This window comes from Pituophis catenifer, unplaced genomic scaffold (assembly GCF_029215685.1).
Source record: "Pituophis catenifer annectens isolate HBS135680 unplaced genomic scaffold, rPitCat1.0.hap2 SCAF_2, whole genome shotgun sequence".
Taxonomy (NCBI): domain Eukaryota; kingdom Metazoa; phylum Chordata; class Lepidosauria; order Squamata; family Colubridae; genus Pituophis; species Pituophis catenifer.
In genome coordinates, this window is record NW_027256882.1 from 75885133 (window position 1) to 75912076 (window position 26944).

The 26944-nt window shown below is 36.4% G+C and overlaps 1 protein-coding gene across 1 annotated transcript in view; it reads left to right on the top strand.

Moving 5' to 3' along the window:
• The window catches only part of FGD3 (FYVE, RhoGEF and PH domain containing 3), a 101160-nt gene that overhangs the window by 70920 nt on the left and 3296 nt on the right, over positions 1–26944 (top strand). Inside the window, exons 5-17 of the mRNA XM_070933650.1 lie at positions 359–448; positions 1823–1959; positions 3104–3260; positions 6326–6464; positions 8665–8723; positions 10886–11032; positions 12919–13011; positions 13211–13290; positions 14227–14257; positions 16122–16223; positions 17650–17715; positions 24169–24291; positions 25721–25873. Coding sequence (XP_070789751.1) covers positions 359–448; positions 1823–1959; positions 3104–3260; positions 6326–6464; positions 8665–8723; positions 10886–11032; positions 12919–13011; positions 13211–13290; positions 14227–14257; positions 16122–16223; positions 17650–17715; positions 24169–24291; positions 25721–25873 — 1377 coding nt within the window. The remainder of the gene's footprint in view (positions 1–358; positions 449–1822; positions 1960–3103; positions 3261–6325; positions 6465–8664; positions 8724–10885; positions 11033–12918; positions 13012–13210; positions 13291–14226; positions 14258–16121; positions 16224–17649; positions 17716–24168; positions 24292–25720; positions 25874–26944) is intronic.

Genomic DNA, 26944 nt, shown 5'->3' on the forward strand with positions numbered 1-26944 from the left:
TCAGGGAGGGAAATTCCGCACTGAAATAAGTAACAAATGGGAGGAATTGATATAATCTGCTAACATTAAAGATAATAAATACCTTACATGGTTCTTTATTTGTTATAGAAATTTTTGCTGTACTAATTTGATATTGGAATAACAGTGAAATGTGCTCCTTTAATAATCATATGCATGATTATTGTATCTAATTGTATATCAGCTAATTGTATACTTGATCAATGCAACAGAAAATAAGAGATTTCCTCACAGAGGAATACTTCAACAATTGGAACAAACAGTACAAAAAGATTCTTGATTTCTCTTGTAGTTGGAATATGTATTTAAAGTGGATTTTGCATTTTTCATATTGTTACAGTATTCAGAGCCACAAAAGCTGTTTAATATTGCAAATGAACTTCTGCATACAGAAGAAGCTTATGTTAACAGGCTTTACCTTCTTGATCAGGTAAATTTATTTTAACCAAATTTTATTTTTTGAGATGCATTGTTGCTCTGTATTTCTACTTATTCCAAATATTGAACACATTCAAGTATTTTTGTGAGCAATGTGCCTGGTCATTTTCCACTCAACCAGATCTGAGCAGTAGATACCGAGATGACCCATAGGTGGCAGCAAAGAGTGAAAACTTGTTATATCTGTGCTGCCATCTAGCTGTCACCTTGATTTCTGCAGCCTGGTTTCTCTTCTAGTTAAGATTAAACACATCTGACTAGTAACCCCCGTGTTATATGCATGGATCACATCCTAAAAATCCCTTGCTTTCTGGCAGACCATTGCTGTATGCCAGTGTTTCCCAAACTTGGCTATTTTAAGATGCATGGACTTCAATTCCCAGAATTCCCCAACCAGTATGCCTGGTTGAGGAATTCTGGGAGTTGAAGTCCATACATCTTCAAAGGGTCAAGTTTGGGAAGTTTGTATGCAATACCATCTTAGATATCTGCACCTTAATTTCCAAATGGCTTCTTTTCCCTGGGTAGACTGCTGCAATCCATAAGAATGGAATGAGTGAGTTTATACAAACCAAACCAACTGAATGGTGTGTTTTTTTCCTGCTTCTAAATGGTTTAATGTTTCAGCTTCATAAAGACTGCTTCAAGAATGCTGACAAGAATCACTTGTCCCATTCTGATGAAATGTTTATGCTCTCTAATTTCATTGAGAGGATACATTATCAACCAAGCACTCTCCATCTAACCTTCCTTATTATGTTACTGTACTTCCCTTTTATGATAGTATAATATATACAGTACAATAAACTATCTATCTATCTATCTATCTATCTATCTATCTATCTATCTATCTATCTATCCTATCTGTCTATCATCTATCTGTCTGTCTGTCTATCTATCTATCCATCCATCCATCCATCCATCCATCCATCCATCCATCCATCCATCCATCTATCCATCTCCACATGGAAGATAATTTTTCAGATAGATAGATAGATAGATAGATAGATAGATAGATAGATAGATAGGACATAATATACAGTAATATAGCAAACATTTATTCAGAAAAGATATCTGAAAATATCCGTAAATTGTATTTGACTCAGCTTTATATTTGAGACTTTATTTTTGTTAAGCAAAGCTAAAAAGAAACAAATTATTAATCACCTTACATGCTGAGTGACCTTGAAGGTGGGATATATCTGCTTAAAAGGAACCATCTTAACAAATTCAACATCTCTTGAATATATAATGGGAAGATTCCTTTAAAAAATAGAACTATCTTTCAAAATCCAGCTACATCAATATAAGTTATATATTATTTGGAAGTGATTTTGTGGAGGTTTTGTGTTCTTTTTTTGTGCAGGTTTTTTGCACTAAATTGTATGAGTCGGGAATTCCACCTGATGTGGTAACAGGAATATTTTCAAATATTTCTTCCATTTATCGCTTCCATGAACAGTTTCTCCTTCCTGAACTCAAAACAAGGATTACAGATGAGTGGTGGGTAAATGAAAAGTTACAAGCAAATATTTCCATATTAAGAGCTTCCTCATAAGTAAAAATGTTTTTTTCTGCAATACACTATTGATATTAGTATAATATATTTACATACACATAATATATACTTTACAATAGAAACAAATTTCACATCGCTTTATTGGTACTAATAAAATAAAGGATGACAGAAATATTCTCGTAAGACTATTCAATAGTCTCCCACCATTTCCCTAACCTTAAGAGTTATTAGTCAGACCTAGTACAGAAGCATTAACCTTTCCCACTGTGTTCAGAGTTAGTAACTGCTACATGCTTGTATTTTCACTGTGTTAATTAAGCTTGCATCAGTGAAGCCTATCTTTACAAATTCTAGCACAAACAGAGCACTGGGCCAGATATAGAATTGGGTCCATAAAGAGACAGTTGGGTGGATTCTAAAGTAATAATCTGTAGGAAGAATGTAGACAATCAATTTAGTGATGCGTAATATCAGATTGCAGAAATTAAGATAGTTTAAGCAGCATAAGGCCACATTTTGCTTTTTCTTTAAATGATAACTTGATTTGGTCAGTTAGACATTATGTAAATACATCCTGAAAAGTATATAATTCAGTAATCACAAAATGTATCTCCAAAGTGGTTAATAAAGGATGTAACTAATGGCTATAAATGATCTTTTAAATGCCCAGAATTCTGATTTATTGGGATGGTAAATAGATAAATTTTGCTGATGTTTTATGATATTTCAAAATATTTTGAATATCATAAAAAAAACTTTCAGTATTTCCACGTCTACCAGACATGGACATTCACAATAAAAATTGTTTTCAATGTTGAACTTAATTTTATATAATACATTACAGAAACAAGTAGAATTGACTTTATGCAACTATAGGTGAATAGATAGAAACTATCTATACTTGATAGAAAAAGATATAGACATTTGGTGATTTTCATTCATTGAAAATCTTTTGCCTCTTCAAAAATTTATCCAGGATTTGTGAGTATAGTGCTACTGTGTGGTGGGAGACAATAAAAAGTTGTTTTTATTTCTGGCTCCCATCATTTGCATATGAATCAAATCAGGGTATGCCTATTTATGAATCCAAGTTTATTTCTATCTACCTCTTTAAATGTGTGCTTTTAGGGATACAAATCCAAGATTAGGAGATATCCTTCAAAAGCTTGCTCCATTTCTGAAGATGTATGGAGAATATGTAAAGAATTTTGACAGAGCAATGGATATGGTAAACACATGGATGCAGAGATCATCTCCCTTTAAGGATGTCATTCAAAACATACAGGTATGTTTCTAAGTTGCCATTTGGAATGTAAAGTGTATGTATTCACTTTTTTTCTTTGTTATATGCCAACATATTTTCATACTGTTTTAGCCTTAATTACAGACCAGGGGTGGGCTTCAAAAATTTTAGTGAGGGGTTCTCTGCCCAGTTGCTGTGTGGGCGTGGCCTAGTTGGGCTCCTGCACCACGGCGGGGGGGGGGTTGCCTTCCCTGGGCTCTGAAGGCTTTCCTTGAGCCTCTGGGAGGGTGAAAACGGCCTCCCCAGGCTCCAGAGGTCCTCTGGAGACCAGAAATGGGCCTGTTTCCAGCCTTCCCGAACTTCTGGTAGGCCCATTTTTCACCTTCCCCGAGCCTCCGTGCGCGCCTTGGACTTCCCTGCATCCAAAACAGGCCACGTGGGGATTCCTGGGAGGGGCAGGATGGCCGGGGTCAGCCAGGAGTGGGATTTGGGGGTTCTCCAAACTGCACAGAATCTTAGCTAAAGGTTCTCCCGAACCCCTGCGAATCCCCAGCAGCCACCCCTGCTACAGACTATAAAACAGAATAATAACATAAAAACGTAGAATTAAAACTGATCTAAAGTAAAGAGAGCAGATTTAAAACATTCAGTCTCAAAGAAACAATAAAAACCTGTTGGAACAAAATATTTCTTTAGCTAATCTAAAACTAATTGGATATGAGATTAATCTGAAATTGGGACTGAATTCTGCAACAGTGGTGCCTCAGGTGACCTGGCCTTATGCTCCCCTTACACCAACCAGACATCAGAAGACAATGCAGTACAATTGCTTATGTCTTGAAAGTCTATAACAAATGGAGTACAACCAGGGAATAAAATATTTTCCAGTCCACTTGAAGTCACGGCATTAGACATTTGTGAAGAGTTCCTCATATGTAAAAACTTAGAGAAGGAGATTCTTCGATATTTGCGGCTGATACAGTATACATAGCTGAAGACATTTTGTACTGATGCCCCTCTTTTTTTCATAACTTACAAAAAGCATCATAGAGTAATTATGCAAATATGAAATATGTTTATTATTGCTTTTTTCTTACTATGAAATGTAATACTTGCTTATAACATTTTTCAGTACATGCTGTCATCTCGTATACCACAAATTTATCAAGATGAACTTAAATTTCTGGATAAGCACACCAATGACCTTAATTGATGACTTTCATTTTAATTTGTTTGATAGATTTGTAGAGGTTGTGTGTGTAACAGAGGTGATACTAAAATATTGAAAAAGTATTTCAGTAAAGAAATATGAACAGGGTAGAAAAGGGAGAGAAGAGCTTCTGTGATTTATGATGAGTAGACTGAAATTTGACTATTAAACAGGATCTTCTCTCGCTCTGACATACTTTCCTTCTTTCCCTCTTTATTTCTGGTGATTTATCCATATGAAAACAGCTTTGTATAATGTTTATTTTCTTTTGCCTGCAATATTTGCCATGATCTTCATATGAATAATACTACAGTCTGTGACCCTTTGTATAATTTTTATAGAATGACATAGAAAAATATTGCCAAAATCTTATGATAACTGCTGATATAGAAACACGTTGATATTCTGAATTTGATTTCTCATTAAATTTGCTTTCTTATTAAACTATTTTTTAAAATGGATAACAATGGATACTATCAAATGGTGTTGCGTAGAAATGAGACTGACTGACTAACTGACTGTGTGTGTGTGTGTGTGTAGGTGTGCATACATACATAAAGATTGATAGATTTTTAAAAATATTGTCAATCATTCTGTCCTTATGGAGCAAGCATTGGGTTTGAAAAAGAAAGTGTGTTTGTGTTTGAGTGGGTCTCCCCTGTCTCTGTAATTGGAGCCAATTAGTGTTGGCTGGGGTTGGGTGGGTGGAGGGAATTGATTGAGCCCCTTCTGTGCTTGGACCACCTCATATTTGGACTACTGCAATATGATCTAAATTGATGCAAAACCACACAGAAGCTATAGTTGATCAAGAACGCAGGACAAGCTGTTATGGGATTAGTATGGTATGCACATGAAACACTTTGCTTAGTGAACTGCTGCATGGTTACCAATAGGTTTCTAGGTGTAATAGAAGCTTCTGATTATCATCTATAAATCCCTTTATAGCATAAGACTTGGTTATTTGAGATACTACCTGCCTTCTCTAATTTCTACCCATTCTGTATGAACTAGCAGAGTCTGCATGCACTTGGTCCCCTCAATGAAATAGAATCACCTGATGGGACCTAAGAAGCAGGCTTTCTCTGTTATGACACTTATCCTCTGGAATAACTTTCTCCTAGAGAACTGTTAGGCCTCCATCCTGCCCTTGTTCATAATCATGTTTATACTTTTATCTATAATCTTATATATGCTTAAAATGAAGGAAGGAAGGAAGGGAGGGAGGGAGGGAGGGAGGGAGGGAGGGAGGGAGGGAGAGAGAGAGAGAGAGAGAGAAAGAAAGAAAGAAAGAAAGAAAGAAAGAAAGAAAGAAAGAAAGAAAGAAAGAAAGAAAGAAAGAAATCAAGCAAAGGATCTATATCAATAAAGCTGGTGTATATCTCTCTGTGTGTTTTCTGCATGCTCCTTTTTAGATTATTTGTACTTGCAGGGCCAGTGCAATGTGTAACATATTCACACTGGTGTAATAGGACTGGGTGTTTGTTAATATGATTTATTGGGTTAGGGATCTTCTGTTTCCATTGTGAGTTGCATTGTGTTTGGGAGGGGGTCACTGAGGGAGCTCCACCAATCTCATTGTACATATGTTGTGCAGTGACAATAAAGGTGGTTATTTATTTGTTTGTTTGTTTGTTTGTTTTATATTGCTTTAATTTTTACTCTACCCAGCATGAAGTGAAACTGAATAGCCTATCAATTTAATAAATAAGTCATCACAATGCATTCTGCTTATTCAAAGTAGCATCTGTGTCATAATTATTTATTCTGGCCTTACTTTGGGCAAGTGACAAAGAATAACAAAAACAAAATACAAAAAATAACCAATAATTTAAATACATGGCTTTTTTTTTTTTTTTTGCAAAATATCAGTGAAATACATCTTTTTGCATTTCAGAAACAAGAAATATGTGGAAACCTGACGTTGCAACATCACATGCTAGAACCTGTTCAGAGAATTCCACGCTATGAGCTTCTCCTGAAGGATTATCTTAAAAAACTTCCTGGGGATTCACCAGATAGGAAAGATGCTGAAAGTAAGTGCAGTTTTCATCCATGCCATTGTAAATAAATTGCTGAACAGTAAAGATACATTTCAAGGATTAATGTTGATTATCCATAAAATACTTTCTATGTATTATAACAATTAAAGCTTATTCCCGTTGTTTCAATTTAACCATGCACTGGTTACTTTGAGCTATCTATATACTACTAAAACTCTCATCATGACCTTTACCTAGGAAAAATGGTGCATCATAAGGCAACAATTTTTGAATCAAGGTACCTCAAAAGGGCTAATTTATAGAATGTGTTCATGATTCTCAAGAAAATGAAATTTGGGGAAGTTGTGGTTGCTTCAGTGCTACTGGATGCTGGTGTGCTGCTACACTGCTGCTACAGTTACATGATATTCATTTTCAATGTTCTGTGACAGTTTCCCAGCCATTCTCACAATCCCTTGTCCCCTCTCCACCTACCTGCCTGCTGAGAAAGGAAGGGAAGGGAAGTTGTGATGGATTGTGTCTATGATCGACTACAATGAAGCAGCACTTTCTCAAGAAAAGTAAAATTTCCCAGGGTATATCAGAGTTAAGAGTGGTATAGGTTTGTCTGGCAAGATTTTGTTTTATGCTGTGAACAAATAAAGAGCTAAGTTTTGGCTGGATTGTTCTGCACCATTCTTGGGCTAGGCCAGAAGGGAAAGGAGGAAGGAAGATTACTGATGCTCCTATTCAGCTTCCCACAAAAAAACTCAATAGGGAACCACCATGAAGCCAGACTCCTGCTCCCACTGCTTTTTTGCCTGCCCTTCATCATTCTGTTTCTCTGTTTAGATAAGGAAATGTCTCTGAAACAATAATCAAAACCATAAAATCAGGAATTCAAACTTTTAATTTGTTTTATATACAGTATATAACATACATCTAGTAAGCACAGAAGTCTGTTTCTGTCACTATATTCCATTATGTTTAAAAGAGTGGAGCCTCTAGTATGTATTAATTCAAAAGGGTTATTGGCAAATAATATATCCTGATATTTTAACAGCTGAAAAAGCAAAATAGTCCAGTAGCCAACTTAAAAAAAAATGAAAGGTGAAAGAAGAAAAAAAATTCTGCTGGGATAGAATTATGCCTGTGTGGTATGATAGGCCGATTGAAGGTGACTGGTTCAAAGACACCTAGTGAGATATTATATCTGAGGGAGGAATTAAAGTCAGAGTCCCATGGCCTACAACAGCATTCTATCTGCTACACCAGTGGTCCCCAACCCCCGGTCCGCGGACCTGTGCCGGGCCGTGGAGTACCTGGCACCGGGCCGCGCAGCGGCCGGGGGACATGAACGCTGCAGCGCAAAGGCTCCTGGGCCGTGCACAATGGGCCGTGCGCAAAAGCTCCTGGGCCGTGCCCCCACCCCTGCGCGCGCTCAGTGGGCCGCGGCGATAAAAAGGTTGGGGACCACTGTGCTACACTACATGGACCCTATATAATGAACCCAGGTCTCCATGATTCAATACCGCCTATTAAATCTGGACAATTTCATTTAGGTTACTAAAATAACTGAAATGCTTGCTTACAATTTTTTCTCCACCAGAAAGAGAAGGCAGTGCCTTCTGCTTATTGAAGAAAAGATTCATATATCTGCACAGAATGCTAAATCATGGTTCAGGGTCACTTCAATAAGCTCAACTAAAGTGTCAGGTTATGCCCTCAAACATAAAGGTTACTTTTTATTAAATAGAAATAAACTCAGTTAAACAATCCATGGGTCAAAATGGACGTTTTAAGGGAACTGATAAATTTCCTTTAAATCACATTTTCTGTTCCAGTATATAGGATCATATGCAATAGAATCCAGTAAGTATGTATCAATGAGGTATGATTTTTTTTAGTGAGGTAGAAGAGAATGAAGTTATGTTTGCATACTGAAACAGCCCATTTTAATCCAAATTACCAATTAAGAGACAAATGCTGTCCATTCAATACAATTTACTGTGTTTTGACATTTGAGTAAATAAAATTTTCTTTTGCTTAATAATATTGTGCACTATAGTACTTTTTTTAAATCAGTGATGCTAACACTAAAAGACTTAAATTCATATTGACCCTAAAAGGTGTAGACATAGTGCAGATAGAAGTGAGTTCATTAGCTTTGGACTCAGATTATACCAGGAAAATAAAAACTGCATTATTAGCCAATAATAATATTCAGAATAGAATGTACAATTGTATATTACAGAATCGCTGGAGCTCATTTCTACTGCAGCAAACCATTCAAATGCAGCCATCCGAAAGATGGTGAGTAGAAAATATGTAAAACAAATGTCATCTGAGCCATTAACTGAGATGCTTGCTTGAAACACTGGGGTTTTTTTCATTAATGCTGAATATTGATGTTCATACTCATTGAACTCTCTATAATTTATCAGACTAATATATAACTACAGTCGTTTTATATTTAATATTATGTGTATGCTTTGTGGGACTTTTTTTCCTCACTACTTGTTATAGCAACAGCAGTTAGACTTATATATGCTTCACAGTGCTTTACAGCCCTCTCTAAATGGTTTAGAGAGTTAGCATGTTGCCCCCAACAATCTGGGTCCTCATTTTACTGATCTTGGAAAGATGCAAGGTTGAATCAACCTTGAGCCGTCGAGAATTGAAGTGCTGAACAGCTGGCAGCTGGCAGTCAGCAGAAGTAACCTGCAGTACTGCATTCTAACCACTATGCCACCATGGCTCTGCGCCACTTGTTCTACATTATTTACAGTATATGGTTAATCTCAGAACAGGTCTTTCCTCCGTATATATTAATAAGCAAATAATGGTTTTCCAGGCTCACCTTTACCTGACTCATATCCCAACCACCTCTCCAGTGGCTGGCCAGCTAGCTCTTCTTCTTCCTCTCTGAAAAATCCCTGTTTTATCTTTATTCCTTTTCCCCATGGCCTCACCTCCTCTTCTTCCTTCTCCTCCCCAGCATTACTAAAACACTGGCCAGGGTGTTGAGTTTTGCTTTGCTATGTACTAGCATCCTTGGCAGGCTGAGCAGCATTCTGAAGGGGAAAGGAAGGAGAAAGAGAGTTTTATCTAAGAAAATTAATCAAATGGCCTAGTTTTTTCAGGTGCTAATGCTCAGGAGGTTATCACAGAAGTTGAATTGCAGGTTTAGGTTTTTATATAGAAAACCACAATAACATTTGAAAAGTAGTCCTGCAGAGTTAAATTTTTATATATACCCTTAAAATCAAATCTAATGTATAAGACTGAAATTTTATTACTGGAAAATCTTCTATTAAATAATCTAGACAATTATATCTTTATATTTGTAATTATTAGAAATTGACTCCATCTATGTACATGCAAAACATTCTGCTTCCTAAAAAAATAGTATATTTATTTATTATTTATTTATTTATTAGTTCAATTTATATGCCGTCCTTCTCCAGAAACTCAGGGCGGTTTACAATGCTTTTAAGCAATAGCCTTCATACTTTTGTATATACCTGCTTAGTAGGGCTTTTGGCCTCCCCTAAGCGGTGTTCTATTTTATACAAAATCAGCTTATTGCCCCCACAAACCAGGTCCTCATTTTACCTACCTCGGAAGGATGGAAGGCTGAGTCAACTTTGAGCCTGGTGAGAATTGAACCCGCAGTAATTACAGGCAGCTGGCAGCTAAATACTACTTTAACAGTAATTTAGTCCACTGCACCACCAGGCTCAACTAAAACCATTTTAGTTGAGACTTGTTCCTATTGCTTGGTACACAGGCAGATTTTGCAATAATTCTAAATATTAGTTATGCGGTGACCCACTATAACAGAATTGTATTAAGCTGATATTGTTATGTTTATTTTATGTTGCTACAAGGTAAATAGGAACCGATTTAAAAAATACAGTTATTCTGACTTTATCTGATAATTATTAATGTGTGAACATTGTCATCTGCGGCTGCAAAATGAAGATAAATGAAAAAAAGAGATAAAGAGAAATGTGTTGAGAACATGGAATCCATAAAAACTCACAAAGACAGATAGTAGAAATTATTCTTATTCACTATATAAAGTGGTTGAGACAGCTTTTATCTCTCTTTATTGAATGTAGAATGTAAAATGTCCCATGTGTCTATATTATTGTAGGTATTTTACTGCTGCAGATGGCATACATCTTTGCAAGGCATGTGGGTTTAATTGTGGATTTCTTAGAAGACATTGTGTGACATTAAAAGAAAATGTGTCCCAGTGCTATGGTTGCGTGTGAAGTTTTTCTATTATTAGAAAAGCTGTTCTGATTACTTATTTTGTACAAGAGTATAAACTGAAGGATGACAATAATTACTTCATGTCTAACATATTACTCTGTTAAATGATGGAATTGCCTTCTCTTATAGGGTGTTTATAATAAATTCACAAATACTAGAAATACCAGGATTGTGTTTTTCTTTTGTTCTTGTAGGAAAAGATGCACAAGTTGTTAGAAGTGTACGAACGCCTTGGTGGAGAAGAAGATATTGTTAATCCTGCCAATGAATTGATTAAAGAGGGCCATATTCAAAAACTGTCAGCAAAGAATGGCACAGCACAGGATAGGTATTTATTTCTGGTGAGTCACTTGGTTTCTTTGGTATAAAATCTTTTACTCTGTCCACATAAGCTCCTTTGACTAAGTCAACCAATCCTTGGCACACCTGTCCACACTCAGCAAATTCTATCAGTAGCTTTTAAACAGTATTTCTACCCTTCTTAGCTGGCTTGTGTTATCGGTATTCAAAGGGTATTCTAAATATTTTAGGAATAGTTGATGTTTGGCTTTTTTTCTTCTAGTCTTAGCAAAGGGTTTTGTGTGCCTATGTATGAATAAATTGTTGGGGCTTTTTGCTGGTGTGTTTACTGGTGTTTAAGTGTTTGAATGTGAATACTGCTATTAAAGAGAATCTGGGTAGAACAAACAATGTTTTTTAGCAAATGTTGTTTAGCATGCAAAGCTGTGCCTTCCTAGTTATGTTTACCTTACCTTTGATCAATTGGTAAGAATCTTGATAAGGGGACAAAAACACACCAGGAATAAGCCAGAATTCTGAGTTCAAACATAACCATGGATAAAACAGGGTGTATTTGTAAAACAACTTCAATCCACATTATTAAGTTTCTAATTGATTGCCATAATATAAACTGTGGTTTGTGGTCTAATATGTTTATAGGCAAAATCAATCCTTCTGCAACTTTAGCACAAAACTATAATTAGGAATCTACAAATAATCTGCATGCCTTACCTCTCTTTATATCTAAAAACTCATTTCATGTGCAATTTTTGTAGTGTTATATATGATACAGCCATATACTTTATTGTCCCTGAATCCTCTATTGTGAGGTTACATATATGTTCACAATAATATAAAACTTAAATTTGGGTTTATTAAATATAATAAAGAGCATATGTAAACAGAAGATGTTGTCAATGAGAGATAAGGAAGCATAAATGAATAATTCTGGAGTTTGCTATCTTGCAATCCTATCTAAATAGAGGTAGTCCTCAATTTACGACTACAATTGAGTCCAGAATTTATGTTGCTAAGTGAAATTGTTAACTGAATCACTGCAGTTGTTAATTTAATTACAGGGTTGTTAAGTGAATCTGGCTTCCTCATTGATTTTGCTTGTCAGAAGGTTGCAAAAGGAAATCACGTGACTCTGGGACACTACAATGGTCATAAATATGAACCACTTGCAAAGCATCTGAATTTTGATCATGTGGCTATGGGGATGCTGCAAAGTGTGAAAAACAGTCATAAGTCACTTTTTTCAGTGCCGTTGTAACTTTAAATGGTCACTAAATGAACTGTTGTAAGTCGAGGACTACTTATATATCAAATTTCCAATATGGATAAAGATGGAACAGAACAATGTTGGCATAGTTATCTGCTGTTACATCAAATGAATTGTGCTAAGAATTTACCTGGAATACTTTTAAGGAGCCGTTTAGTGTAGAGTTACAGTTTGGATCATATTCATGTCCCCATTCAACCATGGCGCCCACTGGGTGACTCTGGGCTGATCACTGTATCTAGTAAGATTGCTGTAATTATCAAAGCAAATTAGGAAGACTCATGTATGTGGCCTTGAATTCCTTGAGAATACTGTAATAGAAATACAATAAATAAAATACAAAACAATAACTCAGTTCATGTGCCGACATGCCCTAAAGGGAATGTGCACAGATTATTTGTGGTAGTGAGGAAGGGTAAAATTAGGGTACTTCTCCTAAAAGTATACCATGTAGTACATCTAAATCTCCTGATTCTAGAATCTTCTGATAAATAGAAAAATATACAAATGTGTGTTTAATAAAGCTATGTTTTATCATTCATTAAAAAGCTACATAAAATATTTTTGGTTTTTTTATATGCATATAAATGTGTGTGTGTTATTCTTATGAAATAATTATGTAAGAACAACGACAAAACAAATATCTTTTTTTGTTATTTACAGTTTAACAGCATGGTATTATACTGTGTTCCAAAACTGAGATTGATAGGCCAGAAATTCAGTGTTCGTGAAAAGATTGATATTGCAGGATTGCAGGTTTGTATCTCATTCTTTTGGTTTTGCTTTCTGGTATATGTATTTCTAGTCTTTGTTAAGATAAATACTTACTGTTTTATTTGTAATAAGGAATTCATTTCTGAATGATCTTCTCCTATTGAGAGAAACACATTGGTTTGTCTGATTGTGATTAGAATTAAATACTAAAAAATGCCAAAATGTTGATTTGGTTTTCTAGGTCCAGGAAATAGTCAAGCAAAATGTGACCCATACTTTTTCAATAACAGGAAAGAAAAGATCCTTGGAGCTACAAGCCAGGTACAGATTATTTTTCTTCTCCTAAATATATTTATTGATTTTGAATTGGACCTTTCCCATCCTAAACTTCTAATGTAACATTTAATAAATATTAAATGGAAAAAAGTTGATGCATCTTATTTGTTTTATATTGCTTAGGCAATTAACTGTCCTATGTTCAATCCCAGCAAAGAATGATTGCTCTTCACTTATAGCAAAACTGGAGCATAGTGTTGAGTCAGGATTAAATCCTTCTCGCTGAGAATGTGTAGCTCCTGTGGAGATCCCACTGCAAGGAATAAGAAATATTTGAGGCATCAACTCTCAAGGAGATGGCTTTGCCTTCCATCTTTCATACACGTTCATGAGAGAGGAAGGGGAAGAGAGCACTGGAGAACGACCCTTACCCACCCTTTTCCTATTGGAAAGTGCCAAGAAAATGCTTCAAGGGAGCCCTTTGAAACAGTGTCTTGAGCCTCTTTTGCAGTTTCAACAAGACAGACAAAGATCCAATGAAGCAACTAGCTGCTTCCAAATGCTTCTGCCTTGAAGGCTGGCCTCCCATGGAGCTTGGTTTGTTTAGCTCATTGGAAAAGATGAAAAGTGCAAGAAAACTGAGGAGGTGACAGTATAGTGTGCACAGAGCATTCTGAGGTGGAGGCTACCTGGGGGGTAGCATTATTTCTGAGTGAAAAAGCACAGTGGGACAAAAAGCCTCTGGAATTCCTTGTTTCATGGTTCTCCAGAGCCTTGCAACAGAAGTACAAGAGCAGAAACAAATGGAGACATTAGTTTAGCTGGCTAGAATATGAGGTCTAGCAAGATGTGAAGTTTTGCTCCCTAGTTTATCCCTTTCATATACTAAAACAATTCCAGATATTAAATTCTTTATCTCTGGTTATCAAAGAACTGATACTATAAAAAGAAAGGCAAACACCCTTTGTTCTAATTTTATAGGACTGAAGAAGAAAAGAAAGATTGGATTCAGGTAATATCTATTTTATCAAGGTTTTCCATTGCTTTCCTCTGTGCTGCTGGAGCAACTGGGTCTTCCCAGGGCACTGTGCATTTGCAGTGCACAGCTCAGGCAGTTGTGGCTTCCAAGGATAGCTGTGGGTTCCCACTGCATTAGGCAGGCGGGAAGAGCTGGAGGCAGTCCCTTGCCTTACTGAATCTAAGGGCTGGCAAGGAACAAGCCTGTAATGGCATGGATTGGGGTGGGTCCTCGGCTAACAACTGGTGGAATGATATGATGTGATATGACATGCCAGGATGTGATATGACATGACATGACATATGTATTATAATAATTTATAATATCTGTGTACGTATATGTATATATTAAATCTATTATATACATACATATACATATATATATATATATATATATATATATATATATATATATATATATGCATATTCTTTCTAGCCAGGTTTTACCTATGTAAACTTAGTTGTTCTTCAGCCCTAGGTTCTGTGAAATCTCATTCACAAGTTCTTGGGCCCTTTTTCTGCTGCCAAACTGCAACTCTGTGTTGCTTCCTGGGAGACCCATTCTGCTGCCAAACTGCAACTCTGTGTTGCTTCCTGGGAGACCCAGATAGCTATTTCTACCTCTTAAGGCGTCATCAGTGGGCCACACCCACTTCCCAATTATCCTCCCTGTAAAAGGCATAATGTATCTTTTTTCTTTTTTCATAGGCTTTTATGTGCATATTCTTTCTAGCCAGGTTTTACCTATGTAAACTTAGTTGTTCTTCAGCCCTAGGTTCTGTGAAATCTCATTCACAAGTTCTTGGGCCCTTTTTCTGCTGCCAAACTGCAACTCTGTGTTGCTTCCTGGGAGACCCATTCTGCTGCCAAACTGCAACTCTGTGTTGCTTCCTGGGAGACCCAGATAGCTATTTCTACCTCTTAAGGCGTCATCAGTGGGCCACACCCACTTCCCAATTATCCTCCCTGTAAAAGGCATAATGTATCTTTTTTCTTTTTTCATAGGCTTTTATGTGCATATTCTTTCTAGCCAGGTTTTACCTATGTAAACTTAGTTGTTCTTCAGCCCTAGGTTCTGTGAAATCTCATTCACAAGTTCTTGGGCCCTTTTTCTGCTGCCAAACTGCAACTCTGTGTTGCTTCCGGGGAGACCCATTCTGCTGCCAAACTGCAAAAAAAAAAAAAAAAAAAAAGATATATATATATATATATATATATATATCCAGTTTCTACACTCTCACCTAAGATTGGATTGAATTATAATTAAGGCAGAATTTTTCCCTTTTTCATGCTCACCACTATTTTGAGCTGTGTCTCTTTTATAACAATACCTTTTCTTTCTTCAGCTTACTGGAGTCTTTTAGACATTCCATATCAATTGAAGTCCACAGTCTGGAAATTGAGAATCGGTCAAAAACCACTGTGGTTTTCTTTCAGAGCAGAAAAGATTCATTCACAATACTTGCTTTGGATTAAAACTTCATGAGATCATAATTTGCACTAACTCCATTTTCATTGGCAGCCTGATATATACTCTATTTCAATATTGCAACTTAACTTTTTAGATACAATCTCATCTGCTTCCTTCTTCAAGATCCATTATCTCTCTCATTCTTCTCACTAAACAATTGAGATAAACCTTGAATTCAATTAGCAAAAAATCCTAGCCCCTCATTATCTGCAAGACACTTTGTTTTCTGAATAATTTGAATCTGCAATTTTTAGACTTGAAAAGGTAAAATTGTTAAACAGTTGAATTCTATTAATGATAATTTAAGAAAAAATATTGTGTGTTTTACTGGTCTAAGACTTTGCTGAACATTGTTTTTACTTATTACTTTTCTTTGAAACTACCACAGGTTATTCAAGCAACAATTGAAAAACATAAGCAGAACAGTGAAACGTTTAGGGCTTTTAATAACTCTTTTTCTCAAGAAGATGAGCACTTCCCGGATTCATCAGTAAGTAATCTAAGCATTTAAAATATATTGTATGGCAGATACACATTTTCACACTGTTAACAATAGTGTCTGAAGAGTTTGGTTGTGATGCCTATTTGGTGGTATCATATTCATATTTAGTGGGATCTTTTGAGAGGTCTGGATTTCATCTGTGGGGCAGAAATAAAAGGCTGAAATGTAAGAAATGGGAATTCTAAATTAAATTTTGTTTAATTAATTGATTTGATTTAGCAGTTGCCTGATTCCGAGTGACTTTAGAGAAAACTACACCTTAAAAAGTAAAAACAATAAAATAGAAGAAAAGTACAAATTTATAATGTACCAAAGAAAAACTGCTTGGGTTTAACAAATACTCTAACCAAAGTACTTGGAAATATTGGGGGTACTGGGGAATACAAGCCTGGAAAAACAGCTAAGTTTTCAAAATTTTTGAAATATCAGGGGAGAACCATACAGATCTCTGGTGAGATGCTGTTCCAAACTTATTTTAGGTTATTCTTAATATATGCATACTGTGGTGCTTGGAAGTTGGTGAACTCTTTTTGAATTTTCAACATTTCTGCATAAGTATGACCTAAAATGTAATCAGTTCTCCATACAAATTCTAAAACTAGATAAAGAATACCCAGTTAAACAAATGCATCAAAAAACATTATATTTGTTCATTTATTTAGTTGCATTTTTTGCTGCCCAAGAGTTACTGAAAGCAAAGGTTGACATACTTTTGTCATACCCAAATATCTAGCTTTGAATCATTTTTCTCAATAAATAAACGTGAAAAGCAACAAAATTCTACAGTAGCTAAAATGCTTTTCACGTCTTTTTATATCAATCATTTATACAAATTTTAGGTATCCTCAAATACCTTTCTAGCATACTGTTGTGTGGTCCTAATAATGCCAGTTCTTCATTCTAGGTCAATTGCAAATGTCAGGATAATACCAAAAAGTACAATGATGTGCTGACATAGTAATTCTAATCTTTCTCAATGTAGGGTTTATTGGCCGACTTGTGATGGATTATTTTATTTATTTGTTTTATTTGTGAATAAATTATTCACAAATAATTATTATTTTTACAAATAACTGAAGGCAACAAACATATCCACCCCATCTTCCACCTCCCACTTTCCCTACAACACAACCGTGTCAGGTGAGTTGGGTTGAGAGAGAGTGATTGCCCCAGAATCACCCAGCTTAGCTTTCATGGCTAAGGAGGGACTTGAACTCACAGTCTTCTGCTTTCTAGCCTGGTGCCTGAACCACTAGATCAAATATTTTTATTAAAAAAAAATTATATTTATTTTGAATAAATAAAATACTTAGAATATTTTATTTAGAATTATCTTTCTATTAATTTCTTAAAGCCTTCGAGTCTAATTTCAAGATTGATTTGTTTTTGTTTGTTTTTGGCTTTCTCTTATCAGATAGTGAGCACCAGTTCCATGGAATCTATGCCAGGAACAGACAGTAGCAGCAGCACATCTGCAGGGGTAAGCAGTTGTGAAACCGATGCCTCATTAAAGCAGATGTCAGAATGCTTTGTTTAAGGGGGCGCTCTCTGTGTGAGTGCATGTGTGTGCATTTGTGCACACGCTTGTGTAGGAAACAAACTGGTTTAGATAAGTCTTATTTCCTCCTTCCATTTTACTTACTACAAAAGCATTTTTGCAATGAGTAAAGGTTATGCTTTACCTTTTCTAATATAAAGCTTTAACACATATCTGATTTATAAAACCTATAAGCCCTAATTTCCTGTACTTTCTTTAAATGCAGTTTGCTGCACTTTCAAGCAGATGCTATAAACTATAGCAATGTACATAGTATATGACAGATGACTCACGGACTGCTCCAAATTTCCAGTTGCTCAGATACCAGACTGTATTTTTCATATGAAAATCCCCATTTAACTCTAGGCTAAACTGCTCTGCCTAATTCAGCTGCACCAGACTTCCTTATAATTAGGGTTGCCATCTGATAATAGAAATTGTTGCTAGTTAATCAGTTGTGTTTCCGCCTAGTAACTGATCGCCTTATTAAGTCTGTGTAAATCTACATATGAATAGACCAGTGTTACTAGAGAGGAAAATGCATCCTTCCCTTTATATTTGCACATGAATGTTGCAGCAGGTGCCACCAGAAAATAGAAGAGGCGTTTCCTGGAGATAGAAGAATGTCCATCCTACAATCAGGGCTGGCTGAAGATGCTATGCTGCCTGGGGTGAAGATAGCTCAACTTAGAATGATATTTTTGGCTTTTGTGGTGTACAAGCATTGCTGTCTTATAAATGTAGTCTCTGGGACTGTTTCATCCACAATGCTCTGACAACCCTTCTGAGAAAGAGAGGGAGGGAGAGAGAGAGGGAGGGAAAAAGCGAACGCTGTTCCCCTCTCCAGCTGAACAAATATAGATAATACCAGCAGTAGAGGGCCAAATCATAGATATTCCCTACCCACCTGGATTACAATGGTTTTACCACAACCCCATATGAGGGAAAGCCTTGGTGGCGCAGCAAGCTAAAGTGCTGTTAAGTAGCACCAGTTGCCTGCAATTACTGCAAGTTCAAATCTCACCAGGCTCAAGGTTGACTCAGCCTTCCATCCTTTCGAGGTAGGTAAAATGAGGACCCGGATTGTGGAGGCAATAAGCTGACTTTGTATAAAAAGAACACTGTTTAGGGGGGGCTGAAAGCCCTACTAAGCAGGTATATACAAAAGTATGAAGGCTATTGCTTAACACATTGTAAGCCGCCCTGAGTCTCCGGAGAACGGCGGCATATAAATCGAATAAATAAATAAATAAATAAATAAATAAATAAATAAATAAATAAATAAATAAGCATTTCTCCTTTCTAAGGCACACACGTTCTTCTTGCATTTAAATCATTTAAAAGAAAATAAAAATATAACTAATACCTTTATTTAACCAAAGCAAACAAAGATTCAAGCAGTCCTCACCTTACAAGCATTTTGTTAGCAACTGTTCGAAGTTACAGTGGCCCTGAAAAAAAAAGTCACATATAACTGGTCCTCACTCTTAGTAACTTTTGTAGCATACTACAACATCATCATCAAAATTTGGTGCTTGGCAATCAGCATGTATTTATAACAGGTGCTGCATCTTGGGGTCATGTGATCACTATTTGTGAATTTCCCAGTTGGCTTCTGACAAAGTCAATGGAAGAAGCAGATTCACTTAATGACTGTGTGATTCAGTTAACAACCATGGCAAAAAAAAAAGGTTATAAAATTGATATGACTCATGTAAAGCGCTCCATGGCATAGGACCCGGGTACCTTCGAGACCGTCTTCTGCCACTAATAGCCTCCCACCGACCAGTCCGCTCCCACAGAGAGGGTCTCCTCAGGGTGCCATCGGCCAAGTCATGTCGGCTGGCAACACCCAGGGGGAGGGCCTTCTCTGTAGGAGCCCCAGCCCTGTGGAATGAACTGCCCCCAGAAATACGTAAGATCTCCGACCTCCGGGTGTTTCGCTGCGCATTGAAGACCCTGTTGTTCCGCCAGGCCGGGCTATCAACATAATAATTTTAAATTGGGGTATTTTAAATTTTTGGGGTTTTAAATCGGCCAAATCTATTTAATTATTTTAATTTTTAATCATTGTTGTGTCTTGTGTTTTTAAATTGGCTGTACACCGCCCTGAGTCCTTCAGGAGAAGGGCGGTATAAAAATAAAATTATTACTATTATTATTATTATTATTATTATTATTATTATTATTATTATTATTAATAGCCATTTGCTTAGCAGTGAAAATTGTGCTCTTAGATCAAGCAGGAAACCTTTTACTATCTCAGAGAAATGGGTCTTTTTAAAAGCCTCCAGTGTTGGAGCATTCACAATTGCTGGAGGCAAGTTGTTCCACTGATTAATTGTTCTAACCGTCAGGAAGTTTCTTCTTAGTTCTAGGTTGATTCTCTCCTTGATTAGTTTCCATCCATTGCTTCATGTCTTGCTTTCTGGTGCTTTGGAGAATAGATTGAACTCCCCTCTTCTTTGTGGCAACCCTTGAGATATTGGAACACTTCTATCATGTCACCCTCCCTCCCAGTCTTTCTTTTCACTAGACTAGACATATCCAATTCCTGCAACTATTCTTCGTATGTTTTTATGATTTGAATAATGATTTTAATGAATTATTATAAAATCATTTATATTTATTCATATGAGTTAACTAAATATGTGGCTAAGAGAAGTTACTGAAATCCTCTGGCTCTACTTTAAGAAACTTTGGCTTGAACTGTAGGAGCAAAGCCCATTTTTATCTAACCATGCAGGAGTTGTTGGTTTGCAGCTCTCTATTCCAGGCGTCACCAACCTTTTGGACCTCAGGGACCACTAAATTCATAATTTTAAATCCCACGGACCACTAATATGATCTGCCTAATGACCAGCTGGATGGGCATGGCTAGGTGTGACTGGGTGGGCGTGGCCAACTCAATGTCACTCATATGGAGCGGCGCCTCACTGGCCTCTACTCACCCCTCCCCTCCCAGCCACTCCTCGCCTGCCTGCCCGGGCTCCTTAGGGCCACAACAGGAAGCAGTTGTTGGAGCTAAGCAGCCACCACGAGAAAGAGTTGGCAAAACAGCTCAGTTCAGATTGGATCTGACCGAGAAGGAGGCTCAGCAGAAGCACCTCACTGAGGACTATGAGCATAGGCTTTCCAAGCAGAGGGAAGACCTGTGGGAGTGCAAGGCCAGGTACCGGCGCCTGGAGGCTCAGCAGGCTGAGATGGTCAGCCAGTTCTAGGCCGTGATGCAGCAGTCCCACTGGAACAAGGCCCTCCGGCTCTTTTCCACCAGCGGCGCTTCCCTCCAGCCTTCACCCAAAGCCCTGCACCAGGATGAAGCAGACCCCAAGTTGGATTTTCTGCCCTTCTCTGACCCGCACAAAAAGACCACAAAGGGGGAGACTCTCTGCAGTAACACAAACATTCATTGCATGTATCTGTCCCAGGGGATGTAGTTTGAGGATCCCTGATTTAGTGCAATATAAAAATTGCAAATAATTTTTCTGTGGACCACCAAAACTTTCTTGCGGACCACCAGTGGTCCACGGACCACCAGTTGGTGACCACTGCTCTATTCAATGTATGCCTCATCTCAGTTGCTTAGGCTCATTTGTGCTAGGAATGGCAGATAGATACAAAATATGTTAGTGCTTTTCAGATGTGGTCAAAGGTAAGAAGAAGCATAAATACCTTGAGTTATTTGAGCCACACAAATATTAACTTGCTACGCTTATAATGGGGGAGCAGCATGCTGTCTATCACTAACACATACATAAACTTGCTAGATCCTTCCTAGGATTTGCACATGTCCATCTCATCTGCAATGTCTGAGTGTGGCTATGAAGTCCAGCCAGGCAGGAAGTTATGCTGCCTTCATTTGTCCTTGAAATGGTAGATGTCCCTCCCTCATCCAGAGGTTAGATGGTCCATACAGAAGCCCCAGTTCCCAAAGACTAAGCTTTTAAATAAGTGGCTCCAGTTTCCCCTTTTTATCAAAATGACCAAGATCACACAGTTCTAAAGAGCCTAATAGTAGTATAGAATCAACACTGGATTAAAAAGAACCACTATGAAGGGTTTTTATTTAATAAAGGCAACAAAGTAAGATTTGAGAAAATAATCTATTTGTGTGCATCAAGTTACTTGAGGCTGAACTCTATAAAATCATTAGCTTTAAAACAAGTTAGGACATGGGAGAATGGAAGCTAATAGAAGAAATCACACACACACACAAATCCTTCCTCATTCATCTACTGTATTTTTTGCAGCCCAATTTCTCTTATTGGTTCCAGTTCTTCAGGACTCTTTGAGTATTGGGTTCAATCCCAGCCCGATCAGGAAAATGTACTTTTACAGTGTTTTTGGAAGTACCAGTACACTGGACTGACTCCCTGGGGGAAAAGAAATGTCTATCTTTTTCTCCGTCTAAATCCCACCCATCTGCCACTCATTAAAGGGCTTTAATTACAGATTACTTAAGAGTTGTCAGCTAGTCATCAGCCTTCTGGATCTACTGCAATTTTAGTAGTGTTTCTCTTTAGAATGTCACTTGTGTCAGTTACTTAATAATACTGTCTTTTGAATAGACTATGTATGACTTTTGTTTTTAATAGAAAAGGAAATAATCCTGTTAAAATGCACAGGAGGGGTACGATGTTAAATTGAAACATCGTACTTTCACATGGTGATGTGAATGTAGTAATTCTCTTTTACTTGATCTTGTGCTTGATAAGAGATAATTAACCAGTACAGCAGAGGCAAAGTCTGCCACTTGGTGGTGATAATAGTTAGCAGACCAGAAGCCGCCTACTTTGTACTGTTCAGCATGCTAAAAAAAAAAAAAAATACTTGCACATTGAGATATGACCACAATTTAGTTTAGAAAACTAAAGTGGTAAAGTTCAGGGGGAAAAAATAGATGGGGTTATATATGTTAGTAAATGATCCTAGATAGTTTTTTATTTTTTAATTCCAAAGCAATAGAGATTGTTATTATTGCTGCTGCTACTTTAAATTTGCAGGCTGCCCCTGCCTTAGTGGGAAATAGCCTTCTATTCGTTGTTGTGATGAATTTGTTGACATATCTAAAATGAAAACTCCCAGTATGTTCAAAAGCCTGAAACAGTGTGTAGAATCAAATATATGAGACTTAATTATACTTTTCCTGTAATTTCATCAGCCATTTGGAATAGCTTTATTTTCTTTCTTTCTTTTTTAATGTTGCAAGCTTTGTTGAAGAGACAAGGGGATTCAAAGTGGGTAATAACATGACATCAACCAGGACAAGAAGCAAGCTTAATTTCCCATAAGTATACATGTAATTAACAATTAATTAAATGCAATTAAATTCATAATGTATTTAATATTTTTTAATATCTTTCCCATTAGAACTTCCAATTTGGAACTTCCAAGTTCCAGTGGCAGTCTTTATAAAGGCTCTGACAGACCATACCCAAGAAATGATTTGAATTTGCATCCAGCATTAAAATATACTGTTGCAAACAGACAGAGAAAACATGGGGATGACCTTTTCACTTATGACAATGGACTTATGACAATATCAAAAATTATCCCTGATGGGACAGCATGTATATTTTTCTCTTGCTTCCCCCAGCAGGTGTTGTCTGCTAACTGAGCTGTAAAGTGGACAAGTGTCCAGGCTTGCCCATGGATTTCACATCAGGATATTTGTACAACAATACACTTGGTCATGATCGGATTCACACAGAATACTACAACCACCTCTTGCTCTGCCCTGGTGTTGAGGTTGATATACTACCCAAATCCCTGTTAGGCTGATCGTGCAGTCAAGTTTTGTTGATGTATGACAGGTCTGCCTGTTTCTCCAGCCTTGGATCATTGTTTGTTGTCCATGAAGCAGAGATTTTCAAAATATATATTAATACAACAAGCTTTAATTCAGGAAAAATATTTATAGTGCTGGATCTTATGGAATACTAAAGATTCAGAAGAACATTTGTGCTTCTTTTAAGTGTCTGGTGCTATCTAGGTAGCTCTGCATTAATTTGAGCATCCGTGCATAAAGAAGTGACACATCAACTAAAGATGCTAAGAATTTTCCCAATTTTTCTGCATCATTTTTTTCTCTACGGTATAAGGTCTAGATTCTGAAAGATGAAGTGGACTATTATGATAGTCTACCAATATATAAATAGACTTCACCGAAAATCTGTAATTGTTACTAGGTGTGCTTTAGAAACTTTAGCCTTTGTCAGAAGTTATTTAATATTTTGTTTTAAAAGTGATCAGACTAACAAACTTTGAATCTGGGCAATTTTAATGCACGTTTACTCTTTGCATAGTTTAAATATGTACCTTACTGATATTAGATAATACAATATCAGCATTTTATTGATTTTTAGTTATCTTTCTAAATTTCATTTTTCATTCCAGCCTGAGTGCTGCAGAAAATCTTCAAAATCAAAAAGAGATAAAGAGAAACAAGCTTGCAAAAGTTGCAGTGAAAGCTTTAACTCCATTACAAAAAGACGACACCATTGCAAGCAGTGTGGGGCAGTGAGTATTAGAATAAAACCTGCATTATTTCTGTTAATTTTGATCATACGTAATAAATATCCTGTAATGTCAGAAGGTATGATTCAATAAATTGCAACAATAGAACTAAATACTGACTACAAAAATATCAATCCGAGGTGCTTCCTGTTTCATACTCTACTTTTTGTTCTATTTGATATTTATAAAAATTATGAAAAAGAACTTGCTAATTAGCCATCTGTTACTGGATGTAAATACTTTTGTGTGCAGTTTATCACATTGTTCCCTCTTTTTATTTGTTTGTGTCCTCAAATAAAAGAAGTTGTTATTGGCAACTGCTAGATTGATTCTGAAAATGTTCAGTAAATAAATAATAATACATTTAATAGGACAAGTTCAGTTTGCAAAAAATTAAATTGGGGCTCCTGATTATTTTCTCTGTCTATCCTGTCTCGGGCTGAGCATGCAGGCAGAGTTGATCAAGTGGCTTACCTTGATGTTCAACCACTTACAGGCAATGGTTTACAGACCACAGGTGCATGTATGTGCATGTGTGTACTAGCACCGCTTACAAAAAGGAAGATTCTGAGAGAGACCAAAGCAGAATCAGGAGGTGGAAGCATAGTCAAGAAACAGAAGTAGTTCAGGTGTCACTCAAGGATCCAAGGTGAAATTGCCGAGCTTCAGATGGCACATGGGATCCAGAGACTCAAAAGCATGGATCCAAGGTTGAAGCAGTTGTTTCCAACAGACAGCTAAGAACAACTCTGATAAATCCAGTTGTCCGACATGGCCTAATTAAGACCATTGTTGCCTTTGTTTTTCAAGGATATGATCACTTCAGCCCTCTGAAGTTTGTGGTAGTTGTCAAGCTGGGTGGCTACTCAAAGTAGAGAATTGCACCATGTGATTTGTCCCACCCTGTTCCTAATGGTTGCTGGTGAAGTCAGCCTTAGATTCTTGGCTGTTCCCCGAATCCTGAGGCTGACATTCATTCGGAGTAGGTTCCTCAGCATTGGAGACCATGACAATTTGAAATATTGAAATGAAGAGATTGCAGAGTGAATGTCAGATTTACAAAGCACCAATCAATACCCTTTCATAAATGAAAATTTATGAAAATTTTCTTTAAAATTTTCTCTTTAAAATTTTTATTCCAATAAGCTTTCAGAAAACCTTTTAGAAATATCAAAAATAGCCAAATAGTTCTGTAAAACATCGAATAAAAAAGGAAAATCTATATATGTTTGCTTTTGTAGAGAAAATAACATAGAGTGTTATTATTCCCTAATGTTCTTCAAGTAGATTAAGCAAGCAGGAGGTAACTATATCTTGGATATTGGTACTGAAAATCTTAGTGCTACAATTCAGTTTAATTGTTTTTAGGAACAGAAATCAATGCTGTTATCAGGATACTTTTTCCTAATACTGGTGTTGTTGTTTAATCCAGGTTATCTGTGCCAAATGTTCTGAATTTAAGACTCTTGCTGATAATAGTCGCCAAAACCGGGTATGCAAAGATTGCTTTCAACTGCCATCAGCAAACCTGTTCATCTCAGGGACTGAAGGTGCAGGAGAACAAAGGAAAAAAATAACCATGGAGGTATATTTATCATGTTTAATTGACTATAAACCAGCTGATTGCCTCGACAAAAGCAGTTTTCATTGCTTTTTCCTAGTTTTATTGTTTATTAATTGGAAAAAACAACAACAAAAATGCAAAATGAAGACAAGGGAAAAGAATATGTATACATCGATAAAATAAATGTTATGCTAAAGCAAAGGGTGAAACAAAAATTAAATTATAAAAAGTTTTTAAAAAACATAACAAACAGCAAAAAAGAAAAAAATAGGAAAAAGCATTCTAGTAGCATCTCTCGCCCCCTCGTCTACCTGCTACTTGAATATTTTTATACTTTATTTTATTATTACTCATTTCTCTTTGAATAATTTGAATGAGGTTGATGATTTTTAAAGCTGTTTCACTTTTTCTTCAAAAACCATATTCTGAGTGTCTTAGCTTGCCTTGCTTTGTGATATGTACTGTATAAAGGGAACCATTCCTGCTTGAACTTGCTTAGATTTTTGCTAAGAATATATACAGTCATTTTTTTTCCTTTGCTGCATTTCCCCCCATTTTTAGTCTTCCAGTCCTATATCCCAACGTTTCTGTTTCCCAATGTTGTGCTAAATTGATTCTTGTTGCTGTCAGCACATATTTTAACAATGTGAGATGCTTTTCATTTAGATTCTGTGAGGTCATAGCTAATAAATAGGCATGATTTTAATTTGAAATTATTTTCAGAATTTTTTTAGAAGTTTCAGTATACTTATTTCCAGGAGTTTTGAGTCTATTGGCAAAAACAATATGTAATAGTAAAATATTAATTCTTTGTTGGGATATTTCCAAGGTTTATCATTATTTATTTATTTATTTGTTTGTTTGTTTGTTTGTTTGTTTGTTTGTTTGTTTAAATTTCTATACCGCCCTTCTCCAATATAGGACTCAGGGCGGTGAACAGCCAAAGTAAAAACAAGACATACAAAATCTAAAAACTGTTTAAAATAATTAAATATTTTGGCCATAATTAAAACAATTCCAATTTAAAATCAGTTTAAAATTTAACTCAAGCCAAAATTTAACTCAAACTTATGTCCTTGGAATTAATTGATG